General features: G+C 39.2%; 1 protein-coding gene across 1 annotated transcript in view; it reads right to left on the bottom strand.

Moving 5' to 3' along the window:
* Positions 1 to 2,111: 2,111 nt before the first annotated feature.
* The window catches only part of slc10a7 (solute carrier family 10 member 7), a 225,734-nt gene continuing 207,740 nt past the window's right edge, over positions 2,112 to 20,105 (bottom strand). The window contains exons 11-12 of the mRNA XM_063045038.1: positions 9,377 to 9,522; positions 2,112 to 4,742 (exon numbers count right to left, since the gene is read on the bottom strand). Of these exons, the coding sequence (XP_062901108.1) occupies positions 4,704 to 4,742; positions 9,377 to 9,522 (185 nt within the window). The 3' untranslated portion in view covers positions 2,112 to 4,703. The remainder of the gene's footprint in view (positions 4,743 to 9,376; positions 9,523 to 20,105) is intronic.

Consider the following 20,105-nt stretch of genomic DNA (forward strand, 5'->3'; position numbering starts at 1 on the left):
AGGCCTGGCTTTTGGAGCTTAGTGATAGTTTCAAGGGGACAATAGTGTTGCATTTATTATTTTCAGTGCAAATACAAAGCAGAATGACACTATTAATTGAACTGTAATGGCTTAACAACAAAAAACATTCTGTGAAATTTGTGACATTAATGATAATTTGATTAATATTTTCAATGTATTGAAGGTATTTGAGAGAGGAAACAGACTCTACTGACTGAGAGGGTGTAAACAAAAAAACTGAGTATGCCTCTGAGAAATGAAATTAACAAAGACCTGTACACAAAGAGTGATAGGTTTGACGTTTTTTCTGCCAGTGGCAATTGACAGCAGGCCAATTGGCAATTTGAAATGTAACACACACTGAGGTTTCTCAAAGATATCAAGGGATATGAGGCAGAGATGACAATGTGGAGTAGTGTCATAAATCAACCATGATCTCATTTAGTTTAAGTTCATGTTTAATTGTCATTCAACCATACATGAACACCTATGAATTCAGCCAAACAAAACAGCATTACTCCGGGGCCAAGGTGTAAAACACAGTACCGACAGTTATACACATATAGCACACATAAGACAGCAGTAAAATACAGTCACACAAAAAAATACAGTCCAAGTCCCTGAGTCCATTAAATGAATGTAATAGATTATAATTGAAGTTGAAATAGGCATTTTGTAAACCTTTCATTTCTTTACAAATGCATGGCATTAATCCTAGAGAAACTTCTTGGTGTTGACCTGCTGAGCTCCTCCAGCATTTTGTGTGTTACTTGGTGTTCTGACACCTTTGGTGACGAATTGCTTGAACAATGCTTGCCACTCCCTCGTGATAACTGAAAGGGGAACATAGCTGCAAAGAACTAAGGCAGATAGCAAAATTTTTTAGAATTGTTAAGAAAATTGTTTGAGTGTATTCTTTTAAGTATTCCAGTTATTAAAAAAATATTTTACAGAGTTCAAATGGTTTTAGGTTTTGAATTGTTTTTGACCATCAGAAGTATCCATTTCTTGATAGCATCCACATCAGACAAAATCTGGTAGTATAGTTTAGAAAAAAAAGTAGTTTACAACTATTTTGTGGGTAGGCGACTTCTTAGCATCTTTCAGCTCTGTTTTCACATGAATATTTACAACCAGCTTTACCTCCAAGTTCTATATGGGAGGAACTATACTAGGCAAGTCTGTAATTTCAGAGGCCAGCAGTGTATGTGAGTGGTTCACCACCTACCATAAATTACATTGTAGGCAATTACAATAGCATAAAACAAAATATCCAAATTTTCTCATACAAATCTGGATTAGAAAGCGAATTCGGAGGAGAATGCAAGACAATTAATTGACTGGAAAAGAAGGAATGAATATAATGTAGAAAATAATAGCAATATTCATTTTGATAGGAAGAACGTCAAAGCAAAATGTTTTTTTAACTGGTTGGAACTAATACATGTTCTTGTGTGGGGGAGTCTCGGTGTGCTGGTTCATGAGGTGAAGAATGCAAAATGCAGGTACAGTGAACAATTAGAAAGACAAACATCATGTTGGCCTTTATTACAAATGCATTGAAATAAACAGTAAGGTAGCTTTGCTGATATTGTACAAACCTTGGCAAAACTTCATTCAGGGTACAGTTGTGGATCCTGAGGAACACTTAGAAACAACACAAGATTGAGTCCTGGGATAAGGGACAATGCTATGCAGGGAGGTAGAACAAGACGTGTTCACACATATCACTTCACAGAAGAATGAGAAGTTACCTTACCAAGATTGCACATTACCAGGCGAAACTGACCAGGCAGACGGCCAGACTCTTTCCTCTAGTTACAATGTCTGGAAATGGAGGCAGAGTTTCAAATTGGTGACTCAGCCTTTTAGGACAAAGTGAGAAGAAATATCTTTACTTAGAGGCTTATAAGTCTTTGTTAACCCCTACCGTGAGAATCCTGGATTTTCAATTGTTGACATCAATAGATTTTTGGAGCAAGTAAAAAATAAAGTGGAGGATTACAGCCATGATCACACTGAATGACAGTGTGTGCAGAATGAATCCAAGGCCTGCCTCCAGCTCTGCTTCTTAAGTTCTAATGTTTCAAAGATAATTACAAATCAGAATCAAATGTAATTACATTGAATTGATAATGGTAAAGTACATTCTTTATTACTCAATTGTTCAAAGTGGTTCAAATGATTCAATTTAATATCAGAGAATGTGTATAGTATATAACCTGAAATTTTTACTCTTCACAGACATCCATGAAACAACAACCCCACAGAATGAATGATAGATTCATCAGAATCCCAAAGCCCCCTCTCCTTCCTATGCACAAGCAGTAGCAGAAGCATTAACCCTCCCCCAACGGGTTCCAGTATAGATTTTTGTAGTAAACACTTTAATATGTTAGAGACAGTATGGTGTTTGTAAGGGTAGAGAGATAAGACCAAAGTTTAAAGTTAAAATAGAAATTAGTATTTCATCTTCAAATTACTTAAAAATCTTTACAGAAAAAGCACACGATGTACCAAAATTGATAGAAGCATCTATTGGCTAATCTCATCATGAAGAACTAGAAGGTCAGAATATCAACCTCTTAAATGTGCACATACCACTGACAAAAGAAACTAAGAAAAATATAAAGTACATTTAAGTAATATTACAAAGTCTGTGTGAGCTTTGGAATCATTTTGGTTTATTAATAATCCATGTGGCAATAAAAAAGTAAATGGAATGAACGACAAAGTAAATTGGTTCTAACAATAATGTGCTACAAGATATTCATTAAGATTTAAACATATATCAATAACCTTATATAGTTACCTAACTCGCAGGAAGATACAGTATTTCAACTAGCATGTATTTTGCCCCCAAAAAAATACAAACTGAAGATGTTTAGAAACAATTGCAAACCAGGAAACCCACTTGGTAAAGGACAATGGAACCGAAGACTTGATAACCAAATACTTAAGCACAAGTAAAGCCAGATACAAGGAAGGGTTGATCTAATTTGCTCTAACACTAATTGCATCTCACTAATGGCCCCATTATTTCAAGGATAATGCTTGAGAATTTATATTGGAATAATAAAAATTGCATCCCCCATGTTAACGTTTAATAAATGAACATGTAATTGTCCAAAAGAATTGTGCCTTTATCTGTTGTACTTCAGTCGTAGGAATCCACCAAAGAGTCTATTTTAGTTCAGGTTGTAACGCAGCACTTTAGATTATCTAAACGTTCATGTAAAATAAATCAATGCAGGTCCTCACTTGGTAACATAAAATGATATAGAAGCTTCCAGAAATAGGCTTACCAATATTTAATTTAATTTAATTTACAAGACTGTTGACATGAGACAGATTCTCCATTAACCAAAACATCAACCCACAATTTTGTTTATCAAATGTAAAATTAGAATTATACTAAATACACCCAGAGGGTTTCCAGCAGAGAGTTGCAGAAGGCTGTATGACTGAATGAATGTAGAATATTCAATATTTCCCACATTCGGTAACTGAGAAACAATAATATCTACTCTGGTTTTATTTACGTTTCATTTGAATAGGTTAATCTGATTGATTTAAGGGCAGTGATGCAATTTGATTGGAAGTCTTCCATTAATTGCCTCGTCAACCATCAATCTGGCAAAAAAAACAATTAAATATATCCACTACTCCTCAATTCAATTAATGTCAAACACTACAGTTTTAATGGGAACAGGCACTAACAGAGTTATTTTCTGTCCCTTACCCACCAGAACAGCACTTAGATATACTAAGGAATTCTCAAAGGACAGAAGATAAAAAGCTTGGTGAACTGAATACAGAAAGAGGGATGTAATATTAAAACATTATACACAGTTTTATGCTATGATACTGGGGGAGGGGCATGGGGAATGCTGATGGAAATGCCTAATACAACATTTGAACTTATTTAATAAAATGAGCATAAACGTAAAGAAAACCCCTTATATTTGACAGCTAAACAACATTTTGAAAAAATAAATGCAATCATCTGTTACTTATGCCATGTGTTTTGTAAATATTTTTTGCCATTTAAAATCATTCATATTCTTTATACAAATTGCTGGAGTTTTCCTCTTGTATTCATGCAACAATTTTTGTGCATGGAGAAAGCAAACTGAGAAATTCAGTTGTACTCTTAAGGCACTTAATAACATATATTTTGAATATTAAACACATATGCAAATTTCTTAAGCATAAATGTTCACTTAATAATTTTCTATTGGTTTTATCTTCTGTACATTTCAGTATATGTACAGTACTGTGTAAAAGTCTTAGGCACCATAGATCTTTATACGGTTTCAGAGAGTATGGCCTCCACTGAGCCCTGATCTCAACCTGCAATTACTTGGAGATACAGAAGCAAATGAAGTCTACAGATGAACCGTGGCAAGTTCTCCAAGATGCTTGGAATAACCTACCAGCCAAATTTCTTATAAAACTGCACAACAGTGTACCTTAGAGAAATGATGCAGTTTTAAAGACAAAGGGTGATCACACCAAATATTGACTTGATTTAGTTTATTTTTACTGTTCACAGCTCTTTATAGAATTTTTTTGATAATTGGAAACTTTCCATTTATTAGTTTTGAAAGCATCTTGGCTTTACAGATTATTTTTTACATGTGCTTAATACTTTTGCACAGTATTGTATGTACATTGATACAAAATAAAAGATTCAACCGATACTATACAGGAATCTTCACCTGTCTTGAGAGGTTCAGTGCCTGTGAATGAGAAAATTACATTCATTTAATTTTGAATCACATAGCTAATCAGCTTCTTCTTTCCATTTTGTATGTGTATGTATACAAGCTATGTATAGCATTGAATGTTTTTAAAATTGTAAGCAACCAAATAAATTATAAAAAGTCATTGCATTTCGAAAGGTCTTCTTAAAACCAGGTTCTGCTTCAGCTTTAAGAAAAACATGGTAGAGTGAGGTATTAAATCGACCGCTACTGAGCCATAAGAAATAGGAGCTGGAGAAGGCCATTTCACTCTGTCAATCATTAAGATCCTGGCTGATCCTACAGCTCAATACCATTCTCTTGTACTATTCACATTTGAGAGTCATAGCACTGAAATAGGACCCTTGGCCTGTCATGTCTCTGCCCACCAAAACTCCTTCAGAACCCACTGTTTTGAATGCAATCATTGAGCCTCCATATTTCAAAGATCGACCACTCTTTGTGAATGAGGAAATTTTATCTCACCTCTGTCCTGAATGATAGCTCTGGTTTTTGGGTCCTCCTACTAGGGGAAACATTCATTTTGCAACCAGCCCATTGAGCCCTGTAAGAATTTTGTATGTTTCGATGAGATCTCCTTTCATTCATCTAAACTCTAAAGAATATAGGCCTGGTCTAGTTGTCATATAGCAAACCTGCCAGCCCTGGAATTAGTATAATGAATCCTCACTGCACTCCCTCTATGGCAAAGTATATTGTATATATTTTGTTTACGTAGGGAGATCAAAAATTGTGCACAACATTCCAAGCTAGTCTCACCAAGGTACGATACAATTGCAGTAATACTCATTTATTCTTGTACTAACATTCTCTTATATTTTGGCTTTCAGTAACTTGCGCTCAAGGACAACCCACGAACCTCAACATTACTCAACCTCTCACCATTTACAACCTATTCTACCTTTCTATTTGGTGCACCAAATTGGAAAATTTCACAAGTTTTCACATTGCATTCCATCTGTCATGATCTTCTTACTCATTTAACTGACTTGTTTCCTTTAGATACCTCTTTACCTCACCATCCACCAAGTTCAGCATTGTCAGTAAATTCAGAAATATGACACTTTATTGAGGGGACCCTCAGTAAAATTGTTGAAATATATCATGAAAGTTGGAGCACAAACACCTATCCATATAATACCCCATTAGTCAAAGCCCACTTATCTGAGAAGGAAAAATCTATTCCCATTCTTTATCTTCTGCTTGATAACCATTTCTCATCCACATACAGTATACTACCCTCCATTCCATGTTGGCAACCTTGAGTTTGAGGCCTTAATCCAAACCTTCTGACTATCCAAATATGCCACATTCACTGGTTCACTTAATCTATTCCAAGTTCATAACCTCAAAATCAAACTGTATAGTAAACCGTGTGGGGAGGGACAAGTAGATAATGGAGTCATGGAGAGAGCAATCCCTATGGAAATCAAAGGGGTGGGGAGATGGGTGCGAGGTGAAAGAGAGTAGGTAAGGACAAGAGGAACCCTATCTCTGTTATGACAATGAAGGGGCAGATGTGTGTGAAATGATGGAGATGTGACTGCTGGATTCTGAAGATCTTGATCCAAGGTTCTTTCAGAAGTCAAGAAGGAGGCATAAAACTTGTTGCTTCATGATTGTTTTATTAAATGTTAACATTGGAAGTGGGCAGATCTAGTAGGGGAAGGGAAAGCAGAAGCAAAAATGGTGGGCCAACATGTTCAGCCCTTCTTATAACCCATAGATAAGAGGCATACCATTCAAATTTGTAGGTTAAGTGTTAACCATTCAGATAGCCCCTATTCAAATAATACACTACCAAGAAGCTTCCAAAAAGAGACAGAACTGTAACCACTAGGGGAAACACTCAACAGTGGTACATACATAGTTGGATCCCTAGAAAACATACTAAACACTTACATGTACAGTATGTAGGTAATTAAATAAAACACAAACAAATAGTTAATTGTTAAACTGCAAAGAAAATAACAATTACATAGTTTAATCCAACACTGGTGAAGGAAGCATTGAGAGTGGTGGAAGAGAAACTACATTTTCTTTCAAAGACAGGACATCTTGGATGTTCTAGAAATGGAAAGCCTCATTCTGAGAACAGATGTGGTGGAGACAGAGCAACTGAAAGAAGGGAATTGCAGTCTTACAGGAGACAGGATGGGAAGAGGTATAGTCTAGATAGGTGAGAGTCAGTAGGTTTGTAAAAGACATCAGTAGATATTTATACAACACACATCAAAGTTGCTGGTGAACGCAGCAGGCCAAGCAGCATCTATAGGAAGAGGTGCAGTCGACGTTTCAGGCCGAGACCCTTCGTCAGGACTAACTGAAGGAAGAGTGATTAAGGGATTTGAAAGCTGGAGGGGGAGGGGGAGATGCAAAATGATAGGAGAAGACAGGAGGGGGAGGGATAGAGCCGAGAGCTGGACAGGTGATAGGCAAAAGGGGATACGAGAGGATCATGGGACAGGAGGTCCGGGAAGAAAGACAAGGGGGGGGACCCAGAGGATGGGCAAGAGGTATATTCAGAGGGACAGAGGGAGAAAAAGGAGAGTGAGAGAAAGAATGTGTGCATAAAAATGAGTAACAGATGGGGTACGAGGGGGAGGTGGGGCCTTAGTGGAAGTTAGAGAAATCGATGTTCATGCCATCAGGTTGGAGGCTACCCAGACGGAATATAAGGTGTTGTTCCTCCAACCTGAGTGTGGCTTCATCTTTACAGTAGAGGAGGCCGTGGATAGACATGTCAGAATGGGAATGGGATGTGGAATTAAAATGTGTGGCCACTGGGAGATCCTGCTTTCTCTGGCGGACAGAGCGTAGTTGTTCAGCAAAGCGGTCTCCCAGTCTGCGTCGGGTCTCGCCAATATATAAAAGGCCACATCGGGAGCACCAGACGCAGTATATCACCCCAGTCGACTCACAGGTGAAGTGATGCCTCACCTGGAAGGACTGTTTGGGGCCCTGAATGGTGGTAAGGGAGGAAGTGTAAGGGCATGTGTAGCACTTGTAGATATTTATATGTGGAGATGGAGACAGAAAGATTGAGAAAGGGGAGAGAGGTGTCAGAGATGGACCACATGCATTTGAGGGCAGGGTGGAAGTTGGAGGCATAGATGATGAAATTGATGAGCTCAGCAGGGGCGCAGGAAGGAGCACCAGTGCTGTTGTCTACATAATGGAGAAAGAGTTGAGAAATGTTACCAGTGTGGGCTTGTTTCCAGGTAGTAAATAAAAAAGCAGGCATAGCTGGGTCCCATATGAGTCCCTGAGAAAGTGGAAGGAGTTGAAAGAAAAATTATTGAGGGTGAGGAGCAGTTCCACCTGGCAGCGGGGCATGGTAGTGAAGGGGAACTAGTCATGTCCATCGTCCAGAAAGAAGTGAAGAGCTTTAAGGCCTTCCTGATTGGGGGGGGGGGTGGAAGTTTATAGGGACAGGATATCTATAGTGAAAATAAGCCATCAGGGGAGAGCATGTGAAGTGTCATGCATGTAGATAGGAAAGGAGTGAACCAAGGGGGACAAAATGGAGTCAAGGTATGTGGCCACAGCTCAGTAGGGCAGGAGTAGGAATAAACAATAGCCGTACCCAGACAGGTAGGTTTGTGGAGCTTGGGTAGAAGGTAGAGATGAGCATTGTAGTGTACGGGAACTATGAAGTTGGTAGCAGTAGATAGGAGATCTCCAGAGTTGAATAGTTTAGTGATGGTGCATGAGACAATGACCTGATGCTTCTTAGTAGGATCCTGCTTAAGGGGTAAGTAAGAGTCATGTGAGTGATGCCACCTGGCCTCAGCAAGACAGAGGTCAGTCCGCCAGACTACAACAGCACCGCCCTGGTTTAATGGTAAGCTTTGGATTGGAGTGGAGGACAGTGCATTTACAAGGTGTGAGGTTAGAATAGGAGAGTGGAGTGGTCAAGTTGAGATGGTTGATGTCTCATTGGCAGTAGGAGATATAAAGATTCAGAGTGGGCCGAAGGCCAGACCAGGGTTTCTTAGTGTTCTGGAATCTTTTAATGTGCAAATCATTTGACAAATAAATGATAACATATAAACAACTATGATAGAGAAGTAGGTGAATTGTGTCATTGGCCTACATTCAACAAAGGTCATTGAATTGAATTGTTAGCTCTGCTTCCACAGATGCAACCTAACCTAACGTGCATCTCCATAAACTTCTGTTTTTATTTCACATTTCCAGCTTCTCCATCTCTTCTTACTTAACAAAAACTCAAAGTTGGCACCACTTTAATATTTCCTGATTAGTTGTTTGTGTACTGTAATACATAGTTTTACCTTCTGAAGTTGAAGCAAAATGGGAGAAGATGGGTTCAGAGGTACAATGGCAATGGGGCAAATCACTCTGTAGTTGGAAAATTTTAAGGAATCTTTGAAGTAGTGCAAGGGTTTCAGAATTTACCAGAACTGGAATAAGAATTAGAGTAAGTTACATCAAACAAGCCGATGTACATCATGCCATCTGAACTCTACTACAGTGGAACAAACCAAGCAGGTAAATGTTTGCAGTAATTCTTCATTTTAAAAAAACAGAACACATTTCTAATAAATTCTAATCATTTTAGGTTACTTCTCTGGCTTAGAAGGTCTTACTTTTTGACGAGAGACCATCCAGGATTGCACTGTTCCAACTAACAGACCTCCGAGCAGAATCTGTGTGGGATGATAGATGAGTAATGGAACTGAAATGAGGGATAAATGTTCATAACCTGAAAATACTATCTTCAGCATTGGAATTCCTGCAAATAGAAAACAGATGCAAAATTGTTAGCATTCTCCCAAAGTTTTGATTTTTAATACTTAAGTATAAAAGGTAACCGTTTCTGTTCCAATTTCGCACTCACAGCACTGAAAAGGATGATTTTCATTCCTCCACTGTGTGTGAACAAATGAATTGTTTAAAGAAAATGACCAGAAAACAACAACTTTGCCATTTGAATTGAAGATCCAAATGGATGGCTTAGATACTGGCTGGAAAAAGGCTGAACTAACTATTATTTACTCTTGGAAAATGAAACAAACCATTTAATGGGATCCTGATGTGCATGTCTCATTTGGGCCTTCTAGTTTGCACAAGTGCTAATTATAGTCATCCCTCGGTATTCGCGGGGGATTGGTTCCAGGACCCCCCCCCGCGGATACCAAAATTTGCGGATGCTCAAGTCCCTTATATAAAATGGCATAGTATTTGCATATAACCTACTCACATCCTCCCGTATACTTTAAATCATCTGTAGATTACTTATAATACCTAATACAATGTACATGCTAAGTAAATAGTTGTTATACTGTATTGTTTAGGGAATAATTGCAAAAAAAAAAGTCTGTACATGTTCAGTACAGACGCGACCATCGTAGCTCTTCTGGGAACGCTGATGGCCATGATCTTTAAGTTCTTGAGGCTGTAGCGCTTTACATAGCTAGCCAGCCATCCCCTACAAGCCTTAAACTTCTTCCTCTTGCTCACAACACAAGTAGCCAATGAATGAGATGCGAGGCAAACAATGCTCAAACAGCGAGTGCTGTAGAGAGACTGAGGATCTGTGAAATGGCGGGAGACTACAGCAGGGTATGCCTACACATCACTTCATTCGCGTGGATTCAGCATGCAGCAAATTCAAGTTTTGTTTTTTGGAACTTTCTGGAATTTTTTTTCAAATATTTTCGATCTGCGGTTGGTTGAATCCATGGATGTGGAACCTGTGGATACAGAGGGCCCACTGTATTGGTACTGTATTAACTGTATTGTTTGAGCAGCCTAAGTGGAAATTCTGAAATGAGCTGTTGTAGCTAGTTCAGGAGAAATTCAAAAAAGGTTATGAACAATTTTTGTGTTCCTTTCAGTTTCAGCAAAATACATCCCTATCCCCAAACCAAATTATGTCAGGTTTCCTCTTCACCATTTAGGAAGCATATGCTGCATGGGCATGACATGTTACTAAGGCTTTTGTTTGGAAAATCATATGCAGAAAATAAATGCATGGAGGTTGAAAGATTAAGGCCTTTTGATGGAAGTGCAATCAGCCAATATTCAGAATAAATGGATTTGATGAATGGGTAGTACATTTATATACATCACCCCAAGCGTTAAGACATATGTTGAGTTACTCTTAGTTAAATTATTCATTTTGTACAAATGAGAAGTATTCAATGGAATGGACAGGCTTCTTCACTGCTTCCTACATCAGACCTTTGACCTAGAAAGTTGCAATTCCATCAAATTTTACCTACTGTCCTACATCTGGAAAGTCATCAGCAGTCAGCCAAAGCCAACCAGTGTCTTGGAGTCTTCCTTACCACCATTCTTAACCCTGGTGAAAGTCAAAGGTTTTGAACATATGTTTTCAATAGCCCATACCCTTGTCATAATATACAGGTAGAGAATCACACCATTATAGTATATTAAGAGTCATACAGCAGTGAAGTGGGCACTATCACAAGGTAATGACAGTTAAAAAAAATTTGCTTGTATTGGTCTTATTTCAAATCATATGGAAGTATTTGTAAAAAAAAAACAACCAAGCATGTGGGACAAAGCATTAGAATAACTCATGTGACTAAAGGTGGACAGGTTGCTCGTACCCGATGGCCTGCCTCAAAGATTTTAATGGCTGCAGAGATAGTGGACCCATTAGTTGAATTTTTTCAGAACTCACTGAATTCCAGGAGGGTACCAGATAATCAAAAAGCAGTGAACTTTACTGCCCAATTCCTTGTTGTTAATGAATTTCTTATTAATCACTGCTTCAAGGCACCTTTGGAGAACTGCTCTGTACCTTAGAAGCTCAGCAGTCACAGTCAGTCTTTCACATGCATGTTGTTGATCTTTCATGTTCATGTTGTTAAGGCTTTCAGAAATGATTATTAATGAGTCTATTTTCATTATCATTGATACACAGAGAGTCAAATCTGCTATCATAGGCCTTTAATACTACAAGCAGATAGTGATGGTGACTTGATATTTCTGCACACTATCCCTATGCCTGGAAGAAAGGTTTGGCAACTGGTGTCCAGGCAAACAAATTATTCCTTCCTTTGATGTCATCTGCTGAGATACTCCTCTTATGCAACATGCAATGCTTGTTTTTCCCCTTCCTCCTCCTCCTCCTCCTGCTACTGGAGGGCCTCAAGGCAGTATCAGCAGAACGAGAATCAGGTTTCACTGACTTATATGACGTGAAATTTGTTGTTTTGCAGTGGCACAGTAAAGAACATAAAATTGTTATAAATTATAGAATAAATAAATAGTACAAAAAGCAAGGAACAATGATATAGTGCTCATGAACTGTTCAGAAATCTGATGGCAGAGGGTAAAAATCTGTTTTTGAATTACTGAGTTTTCAAGCTCCTGTATCTCCTCCCTGATGATAGTATGAGTAGATGGTGAAATCCTTAATGATGAAAGCCACCTTCTTGAGGTACCACCTACCTCCTGAAGGAGTCCTTGGTGGTGGGGATGATTGTGTCTGTGATTGAGCTGGTTGAGTCTACAGCTCTCTGCAGCCTTTGCGATCCTGCGTATGAAGCTTCCATGCCAAGCTGTGATGCAACCAGCCAGAAGGCTCTCCACCATGTATCTATAGGAATTAGCAAGAGTCTTTGGTGACACACCATATCTCCCTAAAGTCCTAACAAACTAGAGCCACTGGTATGCCTTCTTTGTGATTTCATCAACATGTTGGGCCCAGGACAGATTCTCTGAGATGTTGACAGGAACTTGCTTACTCTTTCTACTGTTGACTTTTCAACAAGGACTGGTGCATGTTCTTCGGACTTCTACTTTCTAAAATTTACAATCAATTCCTTGGTCTTGCTGACACTGAGTGAGAGGTTGCTGTTGCGACACCACTCAATTAGCCGATATATCTCACTCCTGTTTGCCTCCTCGTTACCATCTGAGATTTTACCAACAACATGGTGCCATCTACAAATTTATGGATAGTTTTTAAGTAGTCTTGAATGTTGAGTTTGTTCAGGAGGCAGCAGGTGACTGCTGATGTAGACTAGTGCATAATAATGTTGGTTTAATTTCTTGACCCACACAACTCCTGAGTTTAAACTGTGTTTTTGCAACTTCTACTCTCAAACACCTTTTGTTTAGAAATTCATGATTATGCAATCCATGACCTCTCTCACTAAGCAACTTCCCAGCTCTTTACTTCATCCCACTCCCCGGTTTCATCTATCACCTTCAGTATCTCCCTCCCCTCCCTCCACCTTCTAACACTGACAATATCTAGTCTTGCTGAAGTGTCTTGGCCCGAAACGTTGACTGTACTCTTTTCCATAGCTGTTGCCTGTCCTGCTGAGTTCCTCCAGCATTTTGTGTGTGTTACTTTGGATTTCCAGCATCTGCAGATTTTCTCTTGTTAAAGACTATTAAATAGTTTCTTACTCAAAAAATCTTTACTAACAGCTGAGATGTATATGATATCAGAAATTTGCTGTAAGAGTTACAAATATTAATTCCGAAAGATTAAATGCAATGTGCTAAAATAAAGGATGATTTGTTTCAGTCCTGTATGTGTATTAATCTATATTTAAATATTGACTGCATATATTCCAGTGAGTTACTAATGCTTTCGCGTATCTTTTCTGTCATCGTTTGCTTTCAACCAAAGACTGGATGACAAGTTAGTTTCAAGACAGGTGCATCTGGCAGCATTAATCAATTAATCAATAATTAATTAATAGGATCCTAAAGCTACTCATTGTATGTAAAACCTGAAATTATAAATGATATATTGTGATCACATTTCATTTGAAATTAATATATTTAAGCATGCGAAAAGTAATCCTGTGGGCATGTTCTTTGACAGAAGCTCTGTGAGCTTTCATGGTGACACAGAGACATCTATTATAGTACTCTATCTATGCATTTATGAGGCACTGAACTCCTGCATTGCCAATATTTATAAAAGATTAATCAAATAGTCCTTGACTACTTGTACTGTCTGTAAAGCAGGTGGTAAGTATGTAATTTAAATGGATTCTTTGCTTCTAATGTAATTTCTAGTAAGAGATTTTTTAGACAAGTACCAAGTGTGGGTTGATATAGAGCACTTTCTCAAAACATTACTACCCAATAGGAAATGACTAAATTACAAGATGTGATATTTTTATGTCATGCATGATTCACTCTTCCAAAAGTCAGCAAACAGAAGTTGACATTCCAGTATATTCCATACGGAGCATCTTCAAATCACATTTGCCAAAATCTTTAGCCTGTAATGCAACATATTGCAGGAAGACCAAGTAAACATAAATACTAATTAAATTCCCCTGTATCTACAAACGTATCTATCTATTTATTTAGTGATACAGCTTGGAGGTAGCCCTTCTGGTCTTTTGAGCCACGCCACCCCAGCAACCCTACAACCCCGATTAACCCTAACCTAATCACGGAACAATTTACAATGACCAAATAACCTATTCGGTATGTCTTTGGACTGTGGGACGAAACTGGGACACCTGGGGAAAACCCATGAATTCCACAGGGAAGACATATAGAGACTCCTTACAGAATTGAACTCCGGAACACTCTAAGCTGTAATAACATTGTGCTAACCGCTATGCTACTATGTACATGATGTTCTTTCAATTTCAGGGGGAATAATGTATTTTCAAAAATGTTAATGACAGTCCTACGCTCTAGAGATCACACAATATATAATGACATTATTACTTCTGGGCTACATTACAAGTTCTTGGTGCAAACCATCAAATAAATGGAAATATGATGAAAATTAAATCAAAATTGTACTTTTCTTGTGTGATAGATAGTTTGACCAAGTTTTATCCCTCAGTTTTATGTCCTTCAATAAAGCCCACAACTCTCCAGACAAAATGTGGGCACATATTCTCAGAAAAATCACAATAATTATCTGGTGTGATTATTTTCTATTCTCAATTGATTATCTAAATTTTTGTTTCTGGGTCTTTTTTGGGTTTTTGCTTTCTAAAAAATGTAATTTGGATCCTTTATCCAGTGATGATGATTTCACTGGTTCGTTGATCAGGGGACAGAAAGGAGGTTCTGTGGACAAGACCAAAATTCCCAGATGGTTCATTGCCTCCCGGGTGCCAGGGTCAGGGCCATTCCATATCGAGTCAACAACATTCGTTAGTGTCAGGGTGAGCAACCAGAGGTTGTGGTCTATGTTGGTACCAATGACATGGGTAGGACGAGTGACAAGGTCCTGCAAAGTGAGTTCAGGACGTTAGGTTCTAAGTTAAAAGACAGGACATCCAGGGTTGTGATCTCAGGATTGCTACCTGTGACAGGTGCTAGTGAGGCCTGAAATAGGAAGATCATACAGTTTAATACATAACTAAGGAGTTGGTGTAGGAGGGAGGGCTTCAGATTTTGGTTCATTGGTTCCAGGGAAGGTGGGACCTATTTTGAAGGGATGGTTTGCACCTGAACTGGAGAGGACTAATATCCTAGCGCGAAGGTTTGTTAGTGCATCATGGGAGAGGGGGTTTAAACTAGAGTTGTGGGGGATAGGAACGTTCGTGCAGAACAGATCATGGAGTAGTTGAGGAGAAAGATGTTAAGCTTACATACACGGTTAGGAATCAATAGATTGAGCATGGTGGGACTAATGTTTTGAGCTACGTTTATTTCAATACAAGAAGTATCGTGGGGTGATTGAGCTTAGGACATGAATAAGCATGTGGAATTATGACACAGTAGATATTAATGAGACTTGGTTGCATGAGGGCAGGCCTGGCAGCTCAATGCTCTGGGGTTCCGTTGTTTTAGATGTGATAGAGTGGGAGGGATTAAAGAGGAAAAATGTCATGGCAGTGCTCAGTTAGGACAGAGTGGAGGTTAATGAGGCTAGTGAGCTAGTGAGTTAAATTGAGGAATGAAAAAAGGTATGACCAAGTTAATGGGATTACCTTATAGACCACCCAACAGTCTGCAGGATTCAGAGGAGAAATTTGCAGAAAGATTACGCAAGAAAGAAGAAACATAAGGTTGTGATAGTAGGTGACTTTAAATTTCCACACATTGACTGGCACTCACAAAGTGTGAAAGGGCTGGATGGGAAAAAGCCTGTCAAATACAGTATGTTCAGGAAAGTTTCCTCAAACAGCACATAGAGATCCCAACTGGAGAGAGTGTGATACTAGATCTCCTATTAGGGAATGAGACAGAGTAGGTGACAGTAGTTCGTATAGGGGAACATTTTGCATCTAGTGATCAACATGCTATTAGTTTCAAGGTAATTATGAACTAGGATAGGTCTGGTCCTTGGGTTTAAATTCTAAATTGGAAAAAGGCCAATTTTTAAAGTATGAGAAGGGATCTGGAAAGTGTGGATTGGGATAGGCTTGTTTTCTGGTAAAGGTGTACTTAGTAAGTGGGAGGCCTTCAAAAGTAAGATTTGGAGAGTACAGAGCTCATATGTTCCTTTCAGAATACAGGGCAAGGTTAACAGGTTTATGGACGATTGGTTTTCTTGAGAGATTGAGACCCTGTTTAAGAAAAAAGGGATGTACACAGTAGATATAGGCAGGCAAGAATAAATGAGGTACTTGTGGAGTATAAGCAATGCAGGAGAACACTTCCGAAGGAAACCAGGAGACCTAAGAGAAGACATGAGGTTGCTCTAGCAGACAAGGTGAACACCTCCTAAGGGCTTTTACAGATGTATTAACAGCAAAACGATAGGGGTGTATGGGGTGTCAGGGAGGGGTAGCACCTCTGGTGGGGGAGCATGTCACGTCCTTTTCAGGGCGGCTTGTCCACCTTTGGTCCCCACCTGGCACTCAGCTCTCACCTGTGGCTCCCCGTAGCTGTTTACATATGACAGCGGCCACACCCCGGGCAACAGCTTCGACAAGCCGGTTAAACCAGGTGAGGGTAGCCGACGGGTCTCAAACCCTCGGTGAGATAGGGAGTTGTCTATCCCAGCACGTGAAGACAGACTCCGGCGGATTGAGCGGACAAGATCAATGGAAGGTCCAACAGTCAAGAAGGCGGTCTCTGCAAGCGTCATGGAACATGTAGAGCAGGACAAGACACAGAAGACGTCCTGATCATCCACTGCGCCTAGTCCCATCTCCAGTTGTTTTGACTCTGTCTTGCCACTGGATCCAGATGGGAATTGGGAAGAGAGAGTGAGGCTGACGCTGTGCAACTCTCCCTCACTTAAATCCAAATCAAGCGCTAGTCTCAGCACCATCGGCCAGCTGGTGGCGCAGTGACATCAGCGCCGGACTCCAAGAGCGAAGGTTCCCGAGTTCGAATCCAGTCGAGCCGCTCCCGGACACGCTTTCCATCCGTGCCGGGTTGAGTGTGGAGCTACCAACTCAACCTCGTAGAAAGTACTAATGGTGTCGAGGTCTTCATCGATGACAATGGATGAACCTTAATTAAGAGCAAAAAGATAGCAAGGGACAAAAATTGGTGCTCTGGAAGATCAGAGGGATAATCTACGTATGGAGCCAAAAGTTATGGTGCAGATCTTAAATGGATTTTTTGCATCTGTATTTACTAGGAAAATGGACACAGAGTCAAAAGGAGAGAGACGAAGCAGCTGCAAGATCATAGACCCTGTACAGATTACAGAGGAGGAGGTGTTTGTTGGCTTGAGACAAATTAGTGTGGATAGATCCCCAGGGCCTGACACCAAGTGTTCCTTCAGACCCTGTGGGAGGTGAATGCAGAAATTGTAGGAGCCCTCGCAGAGATATCTAAAATATCCTTCACTATGGGTAAGATGCTGGAGGAAAACCAATGTTGTTCCGTTGTTTGAGAAAGGCTCTGAGAATAACCCAGGAAATAATAGGTTGCTGAGCCTGATATCAGAAGTGGGAAAGTTATTGGAAGGTATTCTAAGTGACCAGATATATGAGTACTTAGATGACAGGGACTGATTAGGGATTGTCAACATGGCTTTGTGCATGGTAGGTCACGTATAGCCAATGGTATAGTCTTTCAAGGAAGTTACTAGGAAAGTTGACTAAGACAAGGCATTGGATGTTGTCGACATGTAATTCGACAAGGTCCCACATGGGAGGATAGTCAAGAAAGTTCAGTCACTTAGATTCAAGATGAGGTAGTAAATTGGTTTAGACATTGGCTTTGTGGAAGAAGCCAGAGAATGGTTATACATGGTTGCCTCCCTGACTGGAGGCCCATGGCTAGCAGTGTGCTGTAGGGACTGGTGTTGGGTCTGTTGTAGTTTGTCATCAATAGCAATAATCTGAATGAGAATGTGCTAAACTGAATCAGGAAATTTACAGATGACATTAAGATTTAGGGTGTAGTGGACAGCGAGGAAGACTAGCAAAGCTTGCAGCGGGATCTGGATCAACTGGAAAAATGGTTTGTAAATAGCAGATGGAATTTAATGTGTCAAATGTGAAGTGTTGCACTTTGGGAGGACCAACTAGGGCACTGCAGGTCTTACACAGTGACAGGTAGGGCACTCGAGTGTGGTCGAACAGAGGGATCTGGGAATACAGATCCATAATCCCTTGAAAATAGCGTCACAGATAGGGACATAAAGAAAGCTTTTGACACACTGGCTTTCATAAATCAATGTACTGAGTACAGGGCTGGGATGTTAAGATTGTATAAGACATTTGGTGAGGCCCGATTTGGAGTACTGTATGCAGTTCTGGTCATCTACTGACAGGAAAGATGTCAATAAGATTAAAAGAGTGCAAAGAAAATTGACAAGGATGTTGCCAAGACTTGTGTTACAGGAAAAGTTTGAGTAGGTTTGGACTTTATTCCCTGGATTGTAGAAAATTGAGGGGAGATTTGATAGAGGTGTAGTGTTGCACTTTGGGACATCCCACATTTAAACATTTAAGAATTTTCAAGTGATTTTAAAAAATTAACATAAATTATAACATATTAAATTGTTACATTCAAAAATATTCTCTGACAGCTGGTAGGACTGGTGGTAGAGCTTCAATGGATGTGAAAGCAATTTTATGAGTGGGCTTGCTGCCTATGATCAGGATATTCTGTACTGAATATGGTTCACTGTTGTGCGATGAATTTTCTCACAGATGTAAGTTCATATTGGGAGACCTACTCCAAATGTGTGTTCAATGTTCATTCAATTCAGTGAATGTATTTAGTGGGATAGTCAAGAACGAGTACCAAGCACCTTTGTGGAAATCTTAAGTTGCTGTGTTTGGAATACTGATAAAAAAAAAGTGGTCAGTAACAAGCTTTCTTTTTCTTTGGAACAAATAGTCATATTTCATTGCTTCAATTTACTAATCATTATACCAGAAAAGTAATTTGGGAATGTTGTGGAAGTCCCTGAAAATCTGACTTCCATAATTTCAATAAACTGTTGATGATATGCCAATACAGTACATAGACAGTGATGTTTCAAACAGCAGTAGGAATCAATAACAATATCAATTTCAAAAATACAGTGAATGATGGTACACTGTAAAAAAATACGAAAGGAAATATATAATCCAGGCCTGCATTGATCCATTAAATGATGAGAAGTAACCACCATTCCTTATAGTTGTGAACAAAGTAAGTTTTTACTTAGACCACTAGCTGCATTGAGTTTTGCAACTTTTTACTTAACTGCTTTGTAGATGCTAATAAAATCTGCATTCTTTTCAAAAGTCTGATCTATTGGGAGATCAAATAGTGCAAAATTTAAACTGAGAATAAGATGTTGATATGGAGGAGAATCTGTTTTATATAGTAACTGTCAGAGATGAAGTTTGGAAAATCTCTTCAGCAAGTAAGTCCTTCATTTGTCCACCATTGTTATGGATTGTGTACATATAAGCAGATCTGATCATCAATTCTCTCTCTTGGGCACAATCTTACAGCAGAAACACCTTGAATTGTTGCTCCTATTAACAAGCATGGATAAGTAAGGAGCCGGTACAACTGCAGATTTCATCAGACCGATTTTGCAACAGAGCATTATCATAATTAGTTTTAAGTAAATCTGAGCATGATAAATTAAAAGTTTTAGAAAGTTGATTACAAATGCAGCTGGTACTCAAGGCTAGGACTACAAATGAGAACAAACCATGGCCAATAATTTAGCTCTGAAAACTGAGGTGAACATATTCAATTATATCACAAAGGTTGGAGACGAATACAGGGCAAGTGATCTTCGGGATAAGATATCAATCACTTATAGAATCATTAAGTAAGGGACATTTCATAGATGGGTTGAAGGGTCTTTCGGATCTGTATTTATATCACATTTCAGACAACTTGCCACAGCATTCCAGCTGAGACCAGCAGTAGCCTCACATACTTATCCAACCACTATGATATGACAATCATCACACTTATCTATCAACAGAGTGG

This window comes from Mobula hypostoma, chromosome 4 (assembly GCF_963921235.1).
Source record: "Mobula hypostoma chromosome 4, sMobHyp1.1, whole genome shotgun sequence".
NCBI classification, from domain to species: domain Eukaryota; kingdom Metazoa; phylum Chordata; class Chondrichthyes; order Myliobatiformes; family Myliobatidae; genus Mobula; species Mobula hypostoma.